This window comes from Charadrius vociferus, unplaced genomic scaffold (assembly GCF_000708025.1).
Source record: "Charadrius vociferus isolate BGI_N301 unplaced genomic scaffold, ASM70802v2 scaffold46, whole genome shotgun sequence".
Lineage (NCBI taxonomy): Eukaryota > Metazoa > Chordata > Aves > Charadriiformes > Charadriidae > Charadrius > Charadrius vociferus.
Genome location: NW_009648710.1, coordinates 133,996 through 150,976, shown reverse-complemented (window position 1 = coordinate 150,976; position 16,981 = coordinate 133,996). Strand labels below are relative to the sequence as shown.

Here is a 16,981-nt window from a genome sequence, read left to right as displayed (position 1 = left end):
GTTCCTCTTATTTAAATCTCTGTTTTCCATCACTTCAAATTTAATCAATCTATCTTTAAGATTTTGGGTCCGATTGCAGAGTTCCTCATTCAGTTGTACAGCATCCAGAGAGAACATGGCCAGAGGGACAGTGACATGCATGGAAGCAATCTCTCTTTTCAGTTTTGTTAAGCTGTCAATCTTCTACAAATGGAAAATAACAAATTTGTTATTTTTCCTTGAAGTCCATAGATGAAAAATTCTAAACAACAATGCTAATTAGTTGCCGTCCAGAAAATGGATAATATGTTCCAAATATATTAGGAACAATTATTTTTTATCTTTCCAGAGCTCAGCTCCTATCCACAGACTCCAGGGCTGTAAGGTTTGCACTGTAATATGCCACATTAAGAAACACCACAAGCTGCCTAGAGAAGCATTTAGCTATAGGCTAACTCAGGAATGCAGAGAGAAAAGTAGACAGGGCTGACTAAGGACAAGACAGTCAAAAGACCAGCAAGCTGCAGATTCACCAAAAACTCTGGGTAGTCTTCCACTGGACTTCCAAGATCCAACAAAACCGACAGAAGGTGGCCATAAAGAAACCTCCCTTTACATTTGCACAGCAGCCCTACAGTAAGGGGCTATGTAAATTGAGATGGCTTCCCTAGTATTCCCAAGGGTAAAGCAAGTTATTTTAATAGGAATTCTTTAGGCAGTATAATGGGAAGTCAAGTGTGATGTCTTAGCTGCTGTATGAACATGTCAGTTACATACTACCTCTGTTAAAGCTTCTAAAGAATGACCTTCTTTCAAGAAATCTGTGACATCTTGCTGTGCATTGTTGTTCAAAAGATTGCTGTATTTCCTGTATGCGTTTAAATACCTTAAACACAGAAGATCACAAAAAAACCCGTAAGATTCCAATGTGAAGATTCTCTATAATAAAAAACAAATCAACTCAAACTGTTTGGTTGAGTCTAATGGACAGTGTTATCAGAGGGTTTGGATGGGCAATAGAGTTAACATCCAAAACTTACTTCTGTGGACCAAGTATGTTGCTCTCAAATATTTTTTCAAGTTTGTTCACATACTCTGAAAACAGTGATTCATCTGGTTTGACTGTACTGAGAGTGAGATCATCTCTTTTTAATTCTGGAAATAGAAATCTTTCAACCTAAAGGAAACCATTGCAAATACTGTAATAACACATACAATAGAGGAAATAAGGTATTCTAATACCCATTCACCCACCACTTTAAAAAAAAAGTATTACTTGGTAAAAACACTGCAATGTGGAAAGGCTCTGATTCATAATTAACACTTGGTTACACACATAGTTTGCTTGCAAAAACTTATGAAAATCAAAACAGGGCTTTAATATAACTTGAATCTGAAAAAGAACAGTTCCTATGCTATCTTCTATAATCACAAAAGGTCACACAGTTCGTGATACACAACCCTCATCTTTATCTTCTATCTCAGTTTTCTGCCTCATTTTAACTTTTTATATCATAGACAGTTTTTATTCATATTGTATTTTGTACGTAGCTATAACTTATCCAACCTTTGGAAGTTCCTCAGCACTGTGCAGGATCTCCCTGAAGCAATGACTGATTAAATCCCAACATTCTTCCAAAGGTGGCTCAAAGACAATCTTGGGTTCTTGTACACTGAGTTTCACTGTCAGTATCTGAGGTAAGAAGAACTGCATTTCTTGATATGGTTCTGTAAAATCACTTCCATCCTTAGGGAAAAGAATGAAAATTCTACATGACAAAGAAATCAAATATAACGATTTTTAAAAGACTCGTAGAATCACAGAATAGTTTGAGTTGGAAGGGACCTTTAAAGGCCATCTAGTCCAACCTCCCCTGCAACAAGCAAGGACATCTTCAACTAGATCAGGTTGCTCAGAGCCCCGTCCAACCTGACCTAGAATGTTTCCAGAGATGGGGCATCTATCACCTCTCTGGGCAACCTGGGCCAGTGTTTCACCACACTTTTCGTAATAAATTTTACCTTATATCTAGTCTAAATCTCTCTTTTAGTTTAAAGCCATTACCCCTTGTCCTATTGCAACAGGCCCTGCTAAAAAGTTTGCCCCCATCTTTCCTGTAGGTCCCCTTTAAGTACTGAAAGGCCACAATAAGGTCTCCCCGGAGCCTTCTCTTCTTCAGGCTGACCAACCCCAACTCTCTCAGCCTTTTCTCATAGGAGAGGTGCTCCAGCCCTCTGATAATTTTTGTGGCCCTCTTCTGGAACTGCTCCATGCCTTTCCTGTGCTGAGGGCTCCAGAGCTGGACGCAGTACTCCAGGTGGGGTCTCACCAGAGCAGAGTAGAGGGGCAGAACCACCACCCTCGACCTGCTGGCCATGCTGCTTTTGACGCAGTCCAGGATACGGTTGGCTTTCTGGGCTGCGAGCACACATTGCCAGCTAACATCCAGCTTTTCATCCACCAGCACCCCCAAGTCCTTCTTCACAGGGCTGTTCTCAATCCCTTCATCCCCCAGGCCATATTGACACCGGGGGTTGCCCTGACCCAGGTGCAGGACCCTGCACTTGGCCTTGTTGAACCTCATGAGGTTCATACAGGCCCACTTCTCGAGCTTGTCCAGGTCTCTCTGGATGGCATCCCATTCCTCAGGTGTTTCAACTCCCCTAAATCTCTTAACTACACAGCACCAATGGGATCTTCATCCCCGATTTTTGTTCAAAACACCAATGCCCCAATACACAAGGTGCCAACTCCAAATGAATCTGTAAAAGTTGGAATTAGGAAACTGGATTTAAGCCCAATTGCTTTGATGTTCCCTTAAGTAACAGAAGTAAAGCACTAGTTACTGTACAGAACAAAAGCTCAGAAAAAATATCCACAATGCCTATTAGAAATAAAATCTAGAAACAAATACAAGATCCTGGTTTTTTAATTGCCTTGTATGTTTAGTAAGAACTGCCCTACCCCTAAATTGCCTTTACAGTAATGGAGTCCTAATCCATGGACTCATAATGTAGATAATATAATGATTTAAAGAAAAGAAAAGAAAACAAAACAAAACAACCCCCCCCCAAAAAACAACCACCAAAAAATACACAACAAAACACAAAGCAACTGACAAGAATAAACAAGCCTAAAAAAAAATCCCAACCATCAGCAACACCATCATTGCCCAGATGCAAGGCTTAGCATAAGTTTGACAGCATATTGTATCAAGTGTTACCCTCTGTCCGCTGGCTGCAATGCAGTATTTAATCTGCCACATTTATTCTGTTTAAATATGCTTCATTTTGTCTTACCATGGTACATACTGGGTGATCTGATATTTAAATAACTCATTTACACTAAAAGGCAACTTTATTGTAGCCAAAACAGTGGTAAAAACTCTCATGGTGTAATGTTTATTATAATTACGTGCATTACTTGAAATAATACAGGGCACTCATTTGGTGTACACAGAGATATCACATACATAAATTACCTCTGCAAAGAATTATGTGCATGACTATGCACACTTTGACTTTAAAGGGGATTATTCATGTGCTTTCAGAAAAACACATGTAAGTGTTTTTCCTGGTTAAGGCTAAGAAAAATAAAACTTAAAAAAAACCAAAACACAAAAACCAACACCACACACCCCCCAAGACAGAGTTGAAAACTCCTATAAACTGCAAGTTGTAACCCTAAGCCTGCAAAATGATTATTCAAGTGAGCAGTTTGTGACAACACAAAGAAAATTCCACTGAGTATGCACAACTGTTTGAAGGATCCAGCCATTTTTTATAGAAGCAAGAGCTATCTGGGATATTTTAGCCTTCAAAGAGCATTACATTTTATGGCTATATGAATTACTATCTCTATGTAACACTGAAAACTACAGATATACTGCACAGCATATACCTTGTGGATCATAAAAAACGCAAGAAGATCTTCTAAGGAGTTAACAACCATCTCACGTAATTGTAATGACATTAGAGTTGCCACTGAACGAAAATAGCTTTCAACTCGCTGAGAGGAATCACAGTCATTTTCAGGAGCAAAATGAAGCCATTTCCTTTTTTGATCAAGGAAAATGGATGCACAAGTTGGGATCCACCTACAATGAAATAATATGGAGATGAAGTTTTTAAAAGCTTATTAGTCTTACTTTGCTCCATGCGATGAAATCTAAGCTCAGAAATTACCCAAAGAATGAGCAAAATCCAAAGAGCTAGGAGAGAACTGGTAATTACATGTCAAACAAAATTGCACCTACCAGGACTTAGAGGAAACCTGAGTATTTAAGCTAAGGATTCTTGTTACAATGGGCCCCTACTATTAGTTTAAATTAATATTAATAGGCAAAATACTAGTGACAATATTAAATTATTAGCATTAATTGGGAACTTTGAGTCTGGAAGAGATCTCAGGTGGCAGAATGCAGCCACCTGATATCATGGGATATTACCTCTTACAATGTCTTTCCTACATTGATCAATTTCTGTAATTAAAATAGTTAGGTTTTCTGTAACTATTTTTGTAGATTTAGACTCCAATCCTCTCACGGTTAGAAACCTTCTAATTTCCAATCTACATTTATTCATATCCAGTTTATTCCCATTTGCTCTTGTGCAAGCTCCCTTGTGGTTTCAATAGCTCTTTTAGCATCCAGATGTTTACCCCTCTTTGCTATTTTCCCCTGTGGTTGGGAGAAGTGTCATCTCAGTCAAAGATCTGTTTTAAAAAATGGAGCTTCATGTAAATCAGATCCTAAGACACTCTATTTATCTACTGTTACTACATTTTGCACTGACTTGTTCTGAAGAATACCATGAGCTTCCACACAGTGTCTTCGAATGACCTCCTCAAATTCAGTGGGCAACAGTGGCAGGTCTCCACAAAGCATTTCTTCAGTGCGAACAAACCTCAGATGACTATACCTATGGAAATAAAACAAATAGTAGATATTTTACGGAATTCTGTTTAAAAAATAAAAAATATAGTCAGGAAGGTATCATGTATTTATAAACACTAATAATACAATTTCATTGATGCATATCACTTCATTGATAAGCCGTTGAACAAGTGCACTTCTAACGTGTTTTTTTTTTTGCTATTGGCAAACATAAAAGGCTTCACAAATTTTGTTTTGTACTTGTTATATTTTAAATTGTATTAAATTTTTGTTAAAATGGTCAGAATAATTTCTTGTCTTTTTCCTAGATTCATTAGTGTATCCAGGCATTAAAGATCATACAGAATGACACCTACTAGTTCTGTTCCATATTAATAGTAATAAGTACCTATCCTAGCTACCCTGAGGGGAAAAAAAAATAAATTAATCATCATGGTTTATATCACAGGCTGTAACATACAAGAGCTTAAATTCCTACAAATGCTACTTAAACGCAAAAACAGTTCTCAGGATTACTCACTACCATATTTAACTTCATAAGAAAACACTCAATGCTCAGAGTCCCCAGAACAACTTCCAACTACAGACATTTGAAAGAGACTCAATTTTAAGAGTTAATTTTGTTAATTTCAGGAATCAAGATGAGAATTCCAAATCGCTATTTACATGAGCATTGAATCTTAATTTAGGTATAACATCTTTTAACAAAGGGATGATCTTTTAATATCAAAAAGTTACCCATTCTTCACTGTGGAGATGTAAAACATGTTCATGCTTGCAGTCTGTAGGAAACAACCATTTTTTGTTGAAATTCTTACGGGCTCAGGAAAAAAAATATTTAGAAAACAGAACAGATTTTCCCACTTTCTCTCTACTGGCTCCCCCAGGATCTCTGGCATATGTAGAGAAGTCAGCAGAGGCACTCTATAAACAAGCCATGAAATAAAAACATTCTGAATTTAACTAAGATTCTGTGAACAAGACGTCTTACTCAGAAAGCCAGAGCTGTTGCAAAGTGGGCATCAATGGATTCACGATGAATAGATTCCTTTCATTCCAGCTTTTCACTTCTTCGTAAGAGCTGTGCCATGGGACTGGTGCACGGACAACTCTCTGGGGAAAAGGGCGTGGGGTACTTCCAATAACCAGTCTCTCTCTCTCAGCTGGATCCATCAAGATGTAATCAACTAGAATAAATCATATATGCCATGGTGAAATTGCATGTACAGTCAAAACCTGCACATGAAAACACAGTATCTCCGTAGTTTGGGAAGCCATAGAATTTTGCACATTTAAAACTCATACACTGTCGTACAGTTATTTGCATGTTTTTAGGATGAAATACCTCACAATAATCAAATTACCAATTTGACTAAAACATTATTCCAGAAAAAGAAAACAAGACTTGGTCATGGTTCTAAAAATAGGAGGCAGGAGAAACGGCTTTTCGTTCTGTCTTTTCAGTTGAAGCATATTTATTTTGTGCTTCAATTCCTCATCCATAAACCAGGGGTGGAAATATCTCTTCAAAGGATGATTTTTAAAAGGCCTCTTAAATGTTTGTGAAACACAGGAACATTATGAATCATCTGTTGCATCTAGAAAGCATATGACATTCAAAGGACTGATCTATGATCTGCTAAATGCTGAAACACATGTGCTACCAGTTCCAACCAGTGGCCCATTACATAGGAGATTAACAAAACCTGGGAAGCAGTCTCACTACCCCTTGTTGACATTAGCATTACCACAAAAAGCGACCACAAACACTAAAATCGTGAAATTGATAAAAGGCAAACTAAAGGGTACTTAGAAAGATATCAGAGACTATAGAAGGCAGAGTAAAAACTGTGCAATCTCTTCTTTTTATGCTGTTGTGAATAGTTAAGTAGGCCACACCTACTTAATGGTCCACATATTTAAGAAAATGGAAAGGAATTATTTAACATGTGGAAACCCAAGAAAATTGTAAGACTACTGGAAAGCAAATAAAAAACCTCATGTTCTACAGAACTCGCTTTCACATTCATTTTCAGATGGGCACTACCTATTTTCAAGGACTATTACATTCTTTTGTATTTATTTATATATTATGAACTTCTGTTTGTTGAACATGAGCAGTGTACTCTTGAAGATTAATGTATCATCTAATTTTCCTTAATCCTGTAATGTTTTAAATGAAATTCTTTGAACTTGTAACATGATCCCCATGTAACATCTGACTTCACTGGAGTTACGAGACAGATGAATTTGGCTGTTAAGGGATATCACTTACTTACTGCAGAATAACAAAAATGTTAGTCTGGGAAGTATCTATTAAAATAGCCTAATTTACCCTCTCCCCACATCAGGATCAAATATTCTTAGACTGCTATTGACAGATACTTGTCTATCATGCACTTCAAAGCCTCCATCAATGAATTATCTGCTGCAGTGCTTCACTATCTTTATAGTAACAATGTCTTTCTAATTTCTTCTCTAATTTCTTTTGCTACAAATTAACATGATTACTCCTTGCCCATCACCATTTGATTAACCCCCTCTTTATATATCTGATGAGATGATGCAGAATCACGCATTTTGAATGTGATTTGGATTTTAATTAGGAATGGGAAACTGCGTAAGTATGGACAAAATTACTCTATGCACCCAGAACTACTGATGTTGGAAACGACTCTATTTAAGTAATGGGATGTAGGGTTTAGTAAATAGATATTTGTTGAAACTGGAATGTTATGTAGCACAATCACAGATTATACTCTCTCAGATACCTACTGCAGTTCTACTGACCCCAAAGGAATTCTCCATGGGTGCTAAGAATAGAACACAGACTTGCTTTCAAAGTGCAATAAATGTCTACATACTCTGAATTGCTAAGAGATTCTGAGTCTTACCAATGGCTTTCATGAGGCTGATACGATAGTCTGCCTTAATCTCTTCTTTTAAACTTGCAAGTAAATTCTTCAGGTGTGTGTTAGCAAGAATGTGAGTTGGAATATGCTTTAATATCACATTCATCACTTCCTCATCCTGAGGTGCCAGCATGTCTTCCTGCACTCCATGATATATGTAGTAACAGTACCGCTAAAAAATGTTAAAAATATTATGCTTATTGTATGAATTTTTTGACAGATAATGAATTACTACAAAATATTTTCACCTTTTCTATCACTTGAACCTTTTCCGCAATTGAAACATGCTTGAATATAATGGATTTTGGTTATCTAGCTCTTGATTCTTTTTAAAGCACTGCCAATGCCTGACATTTTTACAATACTTCTATCTGTTTTTATGTAAGTGTATATACCAATAGAACTGAGTGCAGCATAATAAATTACTGATCTCTGAAGTACTACCCAACAATGTGAGAGGTTAAGAATTTGGGAAGATACTTCTACTTGCAAGGCCATTAGAATAAAAATCAGACTGAGTAGCCAGAAGGAGAAACAAATGCGAAAGGAGTTGACAATATTTAACAGCAGTTTGCTATAATGACTATTTACATCTTTTGAATCTTATGTACTGTCTTCTTTTCTCAGCTACTTCTAAGTAAACATTTTACAGACATATATTGCAGATGATTACTGCTGCTCCTTTTATCTTTAAAAGAAATTATATAAATACCTCTATATCATTTCCTGAAGGTGGCTTTTCTCGCTTACTCATCTCCTTCTCATGTAAGTGCATGATCACAAACTGTTCTTCTGGGGTCAACGGTTGGTTGTCTGTATAACGTACAACATGTAATTCTGGCGTATGAGCAGGTGCACACAGTGAAATGGGATCCAAACTGCTTAACAAAGTTGATATACCTCTGGAAAAAAAAAATAATCCAAATTTAGTGAATAAAGAAGCAGTAATGGATTCTTAAATCAATATGGACAAATGACAAGCATTATATAAACCACTCACACTACACTGAGGACAAGTATGACTTATGAAGTACTTCAATTACTTACAAAAAACTTCATAAAATTGTATAACATAGCATACTACTTTAACAGAAAGAATACAATCATGTAAACCTTACAACTGCACAGTATCATGCAGACAGGGAGTCTCTTATATGCGATTCTATCAGACCCAGCCCTATCACCACTCTTATTTCGGTTGTCCAAAGATCTCCACCTATTTTTAGGTGATTATCTTATCAAAATCTTAACAATCTGAGCCAAAAGTTCAAATTGGCTCATTTGATTAAATGTTACACTACAGACGTCTTTTTAACAAGTACATGCTGTTTTCTACAGGGCCTTTGTCCACACTGCTCAGGATAAGCAATACTCAGCCAACAAGCTGTCCCTCCACACTTTATTTACTTTACATTATCAAGTCCTTAGCTGAAGAGAATTTAAATATGCCTTTTGTCTTTTTTATGGTACTCGACACCATGTTATCTTAATGAGTAAGAAAGTTACTGTCATAGCACTTCCAAAGACTATTTTGTCTTCATCTTTACAGATGAAGAACACAAGCACAAGAAGATAAAAAGAAATATTCACTACAGCAGAGCACCCAATTTGACACAACTCTGTGAGCATTACAGAGCATTTAAACACTCACAGCAAACCTGAGAGACTTCATTTCTACAATCTGCACCCCTATTAGCTAAACTCTGGGTTCTCAAGTCACTAATCATGAAAGACCTTTCCTTTAGCATGCCTAAGACTGAAATTTGTCCTGCCACAAAGCTGTAGTTAAACGTGCTCACTTAGCACACCATGGTATTTCAGTCTTGATGCACATACTTTTTTTTTTTTTTTTGTAGACGCATAATGTCTCATGTGTGGATGCTTAAGACAGCATCCCAGTAAAAAGAAATATAAAATCACAACTCAGATATTGAGACTGATTGCAATAGTCTGCACCTTTATAACATTACAGTACATTACCTATCAGAATTCCATTGACTTCTTTGTGTAAGTTTGAGCTTTTTCCTAGAAGGATCAAACTCTGTCGAAGCTTTAAGCACCAGTTAAGAAAATCACATACAGGAGTATTTTTCAAATAAGATATTATTTCAGATTGGTGAAAAACAGAGGCAAGTAAATTAATCAGATAATGAAATAACAGAAAACTACAATGTCACAAAGAAGCCTTTAGTTTTGACTTAGCATTTAGCAAGACATTAAAATCATGCATTAAATAATCTTGCTGATTTTGGGACTGCAAACTAGCTTCAGGAAAGCATTCAGCTCATGCTTAAGTCTTCAGTGCTTACTTACCTCCCTGCACAAATCATATTTTCTGCACTGGGACTTTCTATTTTGAATATAAAAGCACTTTTATAAGAAGACTAGTTCCATCAAATATGCTGCACATGAAAAATCTGGGAAGTACAAACTATTACCATGTGCTTTTCAGAGTACAAATAAACAGGCCTTTCAACATCATGCCGTTTCACCAAGAAAGGTACCATGACCTTCCCACACCCCACCCATGTGCTGGAGAAGCTCGTGGAGTAGAAGAATCAGGTGTATGATAAAGAAACTGTTAAAGAGAGCCAATGAACAAAACCAAACCCTTCTTAAATAGCATACAAGGGACTAAGCCGATATTGAAGCTATTAGGTCTCATCTATCCCAGGGAAACAAAAGCATTTCTAACACTTCAGGGAAGCAAAGCAACAACACAGGATGAGTATATTCACAGACAGACTGATAGTATGTAGAAAACTATGGTTTATGAATGTCTTACACTTGATACGGAGGACATTTATATAGATAATTAGGAAATAAAGCTCATTAATAACTTACCTTGGGATTTTCAGACTAAGTAATGGAGTTAACTTGACACCTGTAACTAGTAAGATACTTAAATCCTAAACAACTTGTTTTCGTAAAATGTTTGATATATACTTATTGGTAAACTTAAACAGCAAGACTATTACAACTCAACCTGATTTGCTTTATGTCACAATGTAGTGTTGAACCAGCAGCATATAATATCTCATATTGTAGGATTACCCATGCATGCACAGTTTGCTAACAAATACATCAATTATATGGTTTAGATGTAAACAGTGTATTAAGCAACATTTCTTGAATTTGAACCTCAGGTAAACATTTTAATCCCTGTCCCCCTCTGGTTTTGCTATGCAAGACTCACAAATATCATAAGAGGGGTGCACACTGAATTTGTTTCTCTTTTTTTTCTGTTGGTACTAACTTTTACTTCTAGCAATAATAAGAACTAACTTGTATCTTGTTCATTTTCTACTTCGCAAACAATTCCCTCCAAATAATCGCACGTGATTACTTGAAGGGATGAACATAACTAATTAATCAGAAACTGGCTTTACCTTTAATAAAGTTATGCATGCTTTTGGAAATTTGTCTATACTGACCCTGAGTCGATAAGCTTGTAGGCATTTATTAGGGATAAGTGATTTTTCCAGGGACAATGCTTTAACAGGTAAGCAATTAGAGATAAAAATGTATAGAACAAGCAACGCTAAACTTATAAACACATTCAAATATGGATACGCGGTGAGGCTGTTCTCTGCTCTGCTGAAGCCAGTGATGTCCCTGTCATTGCAGAGGACTTCAATTTGTGCACATTTTTCAATTTTAAATCCCGTGCAGTAAGGGTATAGTTATTAGCTATGGAGTCACTTGGGCTTCGGTAGTAACTCTGCTCTTTGAATGGAGCTGCTGAAGGCCATGATGCTCGTTGCATCAAAGGAGGATAACAGCTGCTCTTAAGGAAAAGCTGAAATTGGAAAAAAAAAACAAAACAATAGTTTTACACAGCACAGTATTTGAAAGAGTCTTCTTGGCACTAGAACAGGGTTAAAGATCAATTAGTATAAAGAACAAATACATAAGTCTGAATTAGAGTCATTTGGCCACCGATCTGGTTTTAGATCCTGATGTTTTACACATGCATAAGAAGAATTTTACACAATGTTTCAGTAGGAGTACTTGTGCATTTTTTTTGCATAATCAAGGTCTTTTTTATAAATAAGAGTAGGTATTAGTACATTATCTAGTACTCTCTACTCCCCCATATCTCCATCTTGCTTCTTTTCTTCTTCTCCTTACATTTGTTTAAATTTAGGAAATCCTTATTCCTCAAGCCTTTCTTAATGACCTGCCTACTTTTAACACTCAATCCTTGTAATAGTTGAGCAATAATACAGGTTAACAAATTCCGCCTTCATCTTTCTCTCTCCTCCACATCAATACAAGATTTGTGACAGATTTCTTCTGTCTGCTTATTCCATGTTTTCTCAGGTGACTTGGTACCTATTGACTGGCTTGTCATCAGTCCTGATGTCTAAACTTTAATGAGACAGCTCAAAGGCATAACGGATGCGGGAACAAGAAGTATGTTTCTTATCAAGAAACCCTCAGAGAGAAAACATATATAAGACAAAGTCATGAATGTACTTCATGCCGTGGTTCCTAAAGTTCTTAGCCAATTCCTATTTAGCTTGTTTCTGTATTACATCTTGTTTAATGATTTTTAACTTAATTGGAGTAACACAACCATATCCCTATTACCCATTTCATCCTCTTTACAATGCAGTATTACCATCATCAGTTTTAGATCATTCTTAAAAAAAGCTTCTAAATACATTCATGTCATCCCATCTTTGGTTACCTCATTTCTCTTGCCTTTCCCATAGGAGCTGCAGTTAAGCTCATCTTCTCAGCATTTTATGACCTCTGAGAGGACAGCATGCTAAAGCATAAACCAGCTTCTTTTCATTTAACTTATAGATGCAGATATGAATTTATTTTTTTTTTTAGTGTATCATGAGCTTTAGTGACAACAATACAGTTTGTCAATCTGAAATATGAGCTAAGGCAAGATTATAACCTCTGCCTTGCATTTTTTTCTTCTGACTGATAGGGCTAATCTTACTGGCAAAGAAAAAAGCATTCACACTACTGCTACAACCATACTCCTTAAATTAGCTTCTGAAGGTTCACAGAATCTTTTCAGTACAATTTATTCCACTGTACACACTAGACTGGTGGGTAGGTCCCTGAATTACAGTTTTGGGGGACGAACTGATACAAGAATTAAAAATAATTGAGAGATTTGGAGATTTTTCCCACAAAGTCACTGTGTATCTTTAGGAACTGCTGAAGTCAGCATAAACTCTGAATTCTCATCTCATCTCATCTCCTCTCTTAATGAGGCCCGCTTTGTAAACTATGTTCTTTCTTCCCCACTGGGCAGAATAACATTCTGGGTGCAGGGCTGGCGCCTCACCATGATACCCATGGGAACGCCTTGGGCAAAAAGTTGGTCAGAGAGGAACAGCTGTTTCTGAAGAAGGAGGAAAGTCACCCGGCAAAAATCTACTGCTTATGCAACACAAAAGTTTCAGGACTGGCTAAATCAGCTCCCATGTCTTATATAAACCCATAACACATCCCCGGAAGACCAACCTATTTTTGGATTAAATTAATTTTTTTTAATGTAAATGTTCATTGAATAGTTTTCACTTTTCTACCATTATTTTAGAGTATATGTTTCACTTAAAATTTTCTATTTTCAAACAAAGTCCAAAATAACCCATTTTCCATCAGAAACTACCTCAATTTCTTTGCAAACAATATCTTTCTAAAGAAAGACATCTCAGATGAACTGAAGTGCTGACACAAACGAGCCAAACAAGCAACTGTGAGGCACTTATGGTGAGGAAAGCCAGCTCTCTCTTCTTCCTCCCCATCAGTGTTGTCACGTGTAATTTTTATTTGTGTCACACAGCAGAGGCTGTAGTTGTGCAGCTGTACAAGCTATCTATTCTGATCAATGCTTCACCTGTCAAGCTCTCAGCTGGTTTTGGAACAGCAATCTAACTCAGGGGTTTTTGTGCTTTGCCATGAAGTATTGGGGGGAGAGGAGGGAGAATCACAATTTGTTTGCTAGAAAAATATTTTTACTATTTGCTCCCTTCCCCAGAAACTTAAACTCAAAATATTTAATCCAAAATTTAACCGTAAATAATTAACTAAAAATTTAAAGAACAGATTTAAACTGCCATGGTTTAATATGCAAATCATAATAGAAGTCATAACAACACTTCTCTAAATAAAAGCAGCTCTAATGAAGTACCTGACAATCTGCTTAGTACTTTAACTTAGTAATTTAAATAGTTTTTCCTACCTTTACTTCATCTGCGTAAGGCCAGGTAATATATGATGACTAAAATCATGTCAGCACGCATAATTTATTGTATACCCTGACAGAAGGGGAAAGAGCACATACCTGATACAATTCTGAAGGTGCAGCTGAAGCAGAAGCATGTAGGGGTGGTAACTCCGGTAACTGTTTCGCATGACTCATGTTATACACAGAATCATTTTGTGACTAGAGAGAAATTAAAAACAACTTCAAAGACATTTATGAAATACACTGTTTTGAAAAAGATTCATTCAGAAAGAACACAGACTTTCAGTTTTCACTGAAAATGACACATTGCAACTTTTGTAATTTTAAGGAAACAGAGATAAAAACAGGTTTTCAGATTGCACTGTTCTTTGTAGTCATTTGATAAAATGATTTGGTCATTTGATAAATCACCAATAAATGTCAGAAAAAAAAAAACCCACTATGTTTTTATATCACTGAAAACAATTCAAATTGTTTTAAATATTTTTAGTTATACTAAAACCTCCACATATCGTGGGGAGTTTGTAATGGTATAAACACTGGATATTAAAATACTAAAGCCTACCAGACTGGCAAAAATGACAGTGAAACAGTCCAAGCTGTGGGAACTGGGGAGAAAAAAAACACTGGATCTTTTCATGTCTGTAATGACCCGGTCCCAGAAAAAGTTTTATTGCCAGGATGCCACTGGAAGAAGAGATTGCTCTCAAGGACTCTGCAAAGTGTTTTAACACAAATGCCAGAATACCTAATATGTCTTCGGATTATGTTCCACCTCCTCAAATTGACAATACTTTGAGGTGGCCTGCCAGGACTCCATATAAAGTTTTCTAAGGATGTTTTCTTAGAATTATTTAGCCTTACAGTGCTTTAAAATGTTTCTGAATGGCAAGTTTCCTTAGTGTAGGCCAAAACTTCACCCCTAGTCTGCTCTGAGTTTCCTAAAACAAATTTGTTTAGAAGATCCATGAGGAATAAATTCCCAAATACATAGTGACACTATCAGAAAAAGGAAGTGGAAGTATGTGGTATCTGAATGCCAGTGAATAAATCACCATGAAAGAGGAAGTTCTTACCCTATACAATTATGTATGAATAAAATATAATCATTTTTACATAATATTTAATACATTTTGAGCATGTGGTTATTTCTTTCTAATATGTGACTGTAAAACTAGGCAGCTCAAACCTAGTTTTCCAGCAGACAAAATTGTGCCCTCCTGAATATCAAAGTAGAGCCCACTTAGAAATAAAATTTGAGAAAAGACTGATCTAATTTACCTCTTCAGTATTCCCCAGCGTGCCTGCAGACAGACACACAGAAATCAGGGCATTATCACTACCAGGCATATTTCACTAAAGACAACATGAATTGCTCTGGATTAATGACTAAAGGATTGGGCCTTAGGGTACTTTAAAAATGAATAAACCATGCAGTGTATTAGGAGATTTGTTCATTCTTAAAGGTACAAGAGTTATTAAGAAAGCCATTGTTCATTCTAAAGCAACTCTTGATTTATGGGTCACCTAACCTTTCAAAAAGTTAAATATTTGAGCAAAGGAATTCTTAATAAGAAGTATATTATAAAGGCTTAGATCCAAAGAATATTCCACAAGACCAAGTGTCTTCAAATAAGAATTCTCCCAATGTCAAACCACTAGATACCAGTAACGGACAATTTCATCTGAGGTTTTAAACAAATTACTGATCTTTCACAGTCACTGCAGAAAGAACTTACCCTCAGGAGCCTTGGGCTCTGTGTTGGCTTCATTTTGCTTTGGGTTTTTTGTTTGCTTAGAAGTTTTTGATCCTCTCCCTCAATATAAGCATCCTTTTCATTACATGCACTGGAAAAAGATTAGAGACTCATTTCAGGTACCACACAAAGCGTCAAAACAATCAGCTTCCTATCCCAATGGCCAGGAAGAAGAAAAATCCCAGCTCTCCCCTTCCTTGTTTACAACACTAAGCTTTCTTCCCCTCCAAACCACACGCTCTCTTTTTCCCAATTCCTCTTCAAGCTCACTTTTCACTTTAATCTTTCTAACTCTCTCCAGGCATCTTTTACGCAAGATTTTTTTTTTTCTTTCGACCCTGCTCTTTCCACTTTCTCCAAAACCGGTTTCCTCCCCATTGCCTGTTCTCTTCTAATGTCCTGGGGACTTTGGGCCCCTAGTTGTTTACAGCAGACAGAGCCACACAGTGGCATGAGAAATAAGCACCCACCAAAAGGAATGGGAAAAGACAGAGAGATGCCCAGCATGCCTAACACATCCACAGAGTGCATGAGCGAGTAGGGTAAGAGCAGGTACTACCTGCAGGTGCCCTTGTCACCAGTCCCTCTGCCTGTTCCAGCTTGGTGAACTTCTCTGACACTCCGCCTTTCAGTCCTCAGCTTCGTTTCCCCAGTTACAGCATTGCTGGTGCTTGGAGACAGGAATTCCCTCCTCCCTCTCTTCCCTGAGCTAAGAGAAAGCAGCCCCTTTCAGCACAGTGTTAGCCAAGCTGTGGTCAGGGAGATTCAGTTGTGGAACCAATGAGCAACCGTACAGGTTCATTTTACCTCTGAAAGCCACTAGAAATTAAGTCCTGAGACATCTGAGATATTCTGACATTTGTATGAAAACACTGCACCCAGCAAGGGAGATTCCAGAGCAATAAAGGCTATATAACCCCAATTTTTCTTAAGAAGAACTAAAAAAAATAATAATATTAAATACTCAAAATCTTGAACCCAAACATCTCCACCACTTTTCCACCATTCAGAATCAAAGTCCCTGAAGATCCAAAGACACCAAGTGGGATACTTGTACTCCCAATTCCTTTAAGTCTGCTTATATGCATTTGCCTCCCACTCAGTCATCACTATGTCCTGAAAGAGTCCTCCATCACGCTTATTCACAAATGAGAATTATTACTGTCTAACATGAAACCTAGCTTAGTCTCCTTACACCGACCCTCAAGAGAGGCCTTGTGC

General features: G+C 37.0%; 1 protein-coding gene across 1 annotated transcript in view; it reads right to left on the bottom strand.

Moving 5' to 3' along the window:
* The window catches only part of DNAH3 (dynein, axonemal, heavy chain 3), a 59,729-nt gene extending 45,534 nt beyond the window's left edge, over window positions 1-14,195 (bottom strand). The window contains exons 1-12 of the mRNA XM_009886551.1: window positions 14,100-14,195; window positions 11,370-11,585; window positions 11,007-11,028; window positions 8,499-8,686; window positions 7,769-7,958; window positions 5,866-6,061; window positions 4,774-4,899; window positions 3,881-4,076; window positions 1,547-1,726; window positions 1,020-1,156; window positions 760-865; window positions 7-183 (exon numbers count right to left, since the gene is read on the bottom strand). Of these exons, the coding sequence (XP_009884853.1) occupies window positions 7-183; window positions 760-865; window positions 1,020-1,156; window positions 1,547-1,726; window positions 3,881-4,076; window positions 4,774-4,899; window positions 5,866-6,061; window positions 7,769-7,958; window positions 8,499-8,686; window positions 11,007-11,028; window positions 11,370-11,585; window positions 14,100-14,177 (1,812 nt within the window). The 5' untranslated portion in view covers window positions 14,178-14,195. The remainder of the gene's footprint in view (window positions 1-6; window positions 184-759; window positions 866-1,019; window positions 1,157-1,546; window positions 1,727-3,880; window positions 4,077-4,773; window positions 4,900-5,865; window positions 6,062-7,768; window positions 7,959-8,498; window positions 8,687-11,006; window positions 11,029-11,369; window positions 11,586-14,099) is intronic.
* Window positions 14,196-16,981: the final 2,786 nt, after the last annotated feature.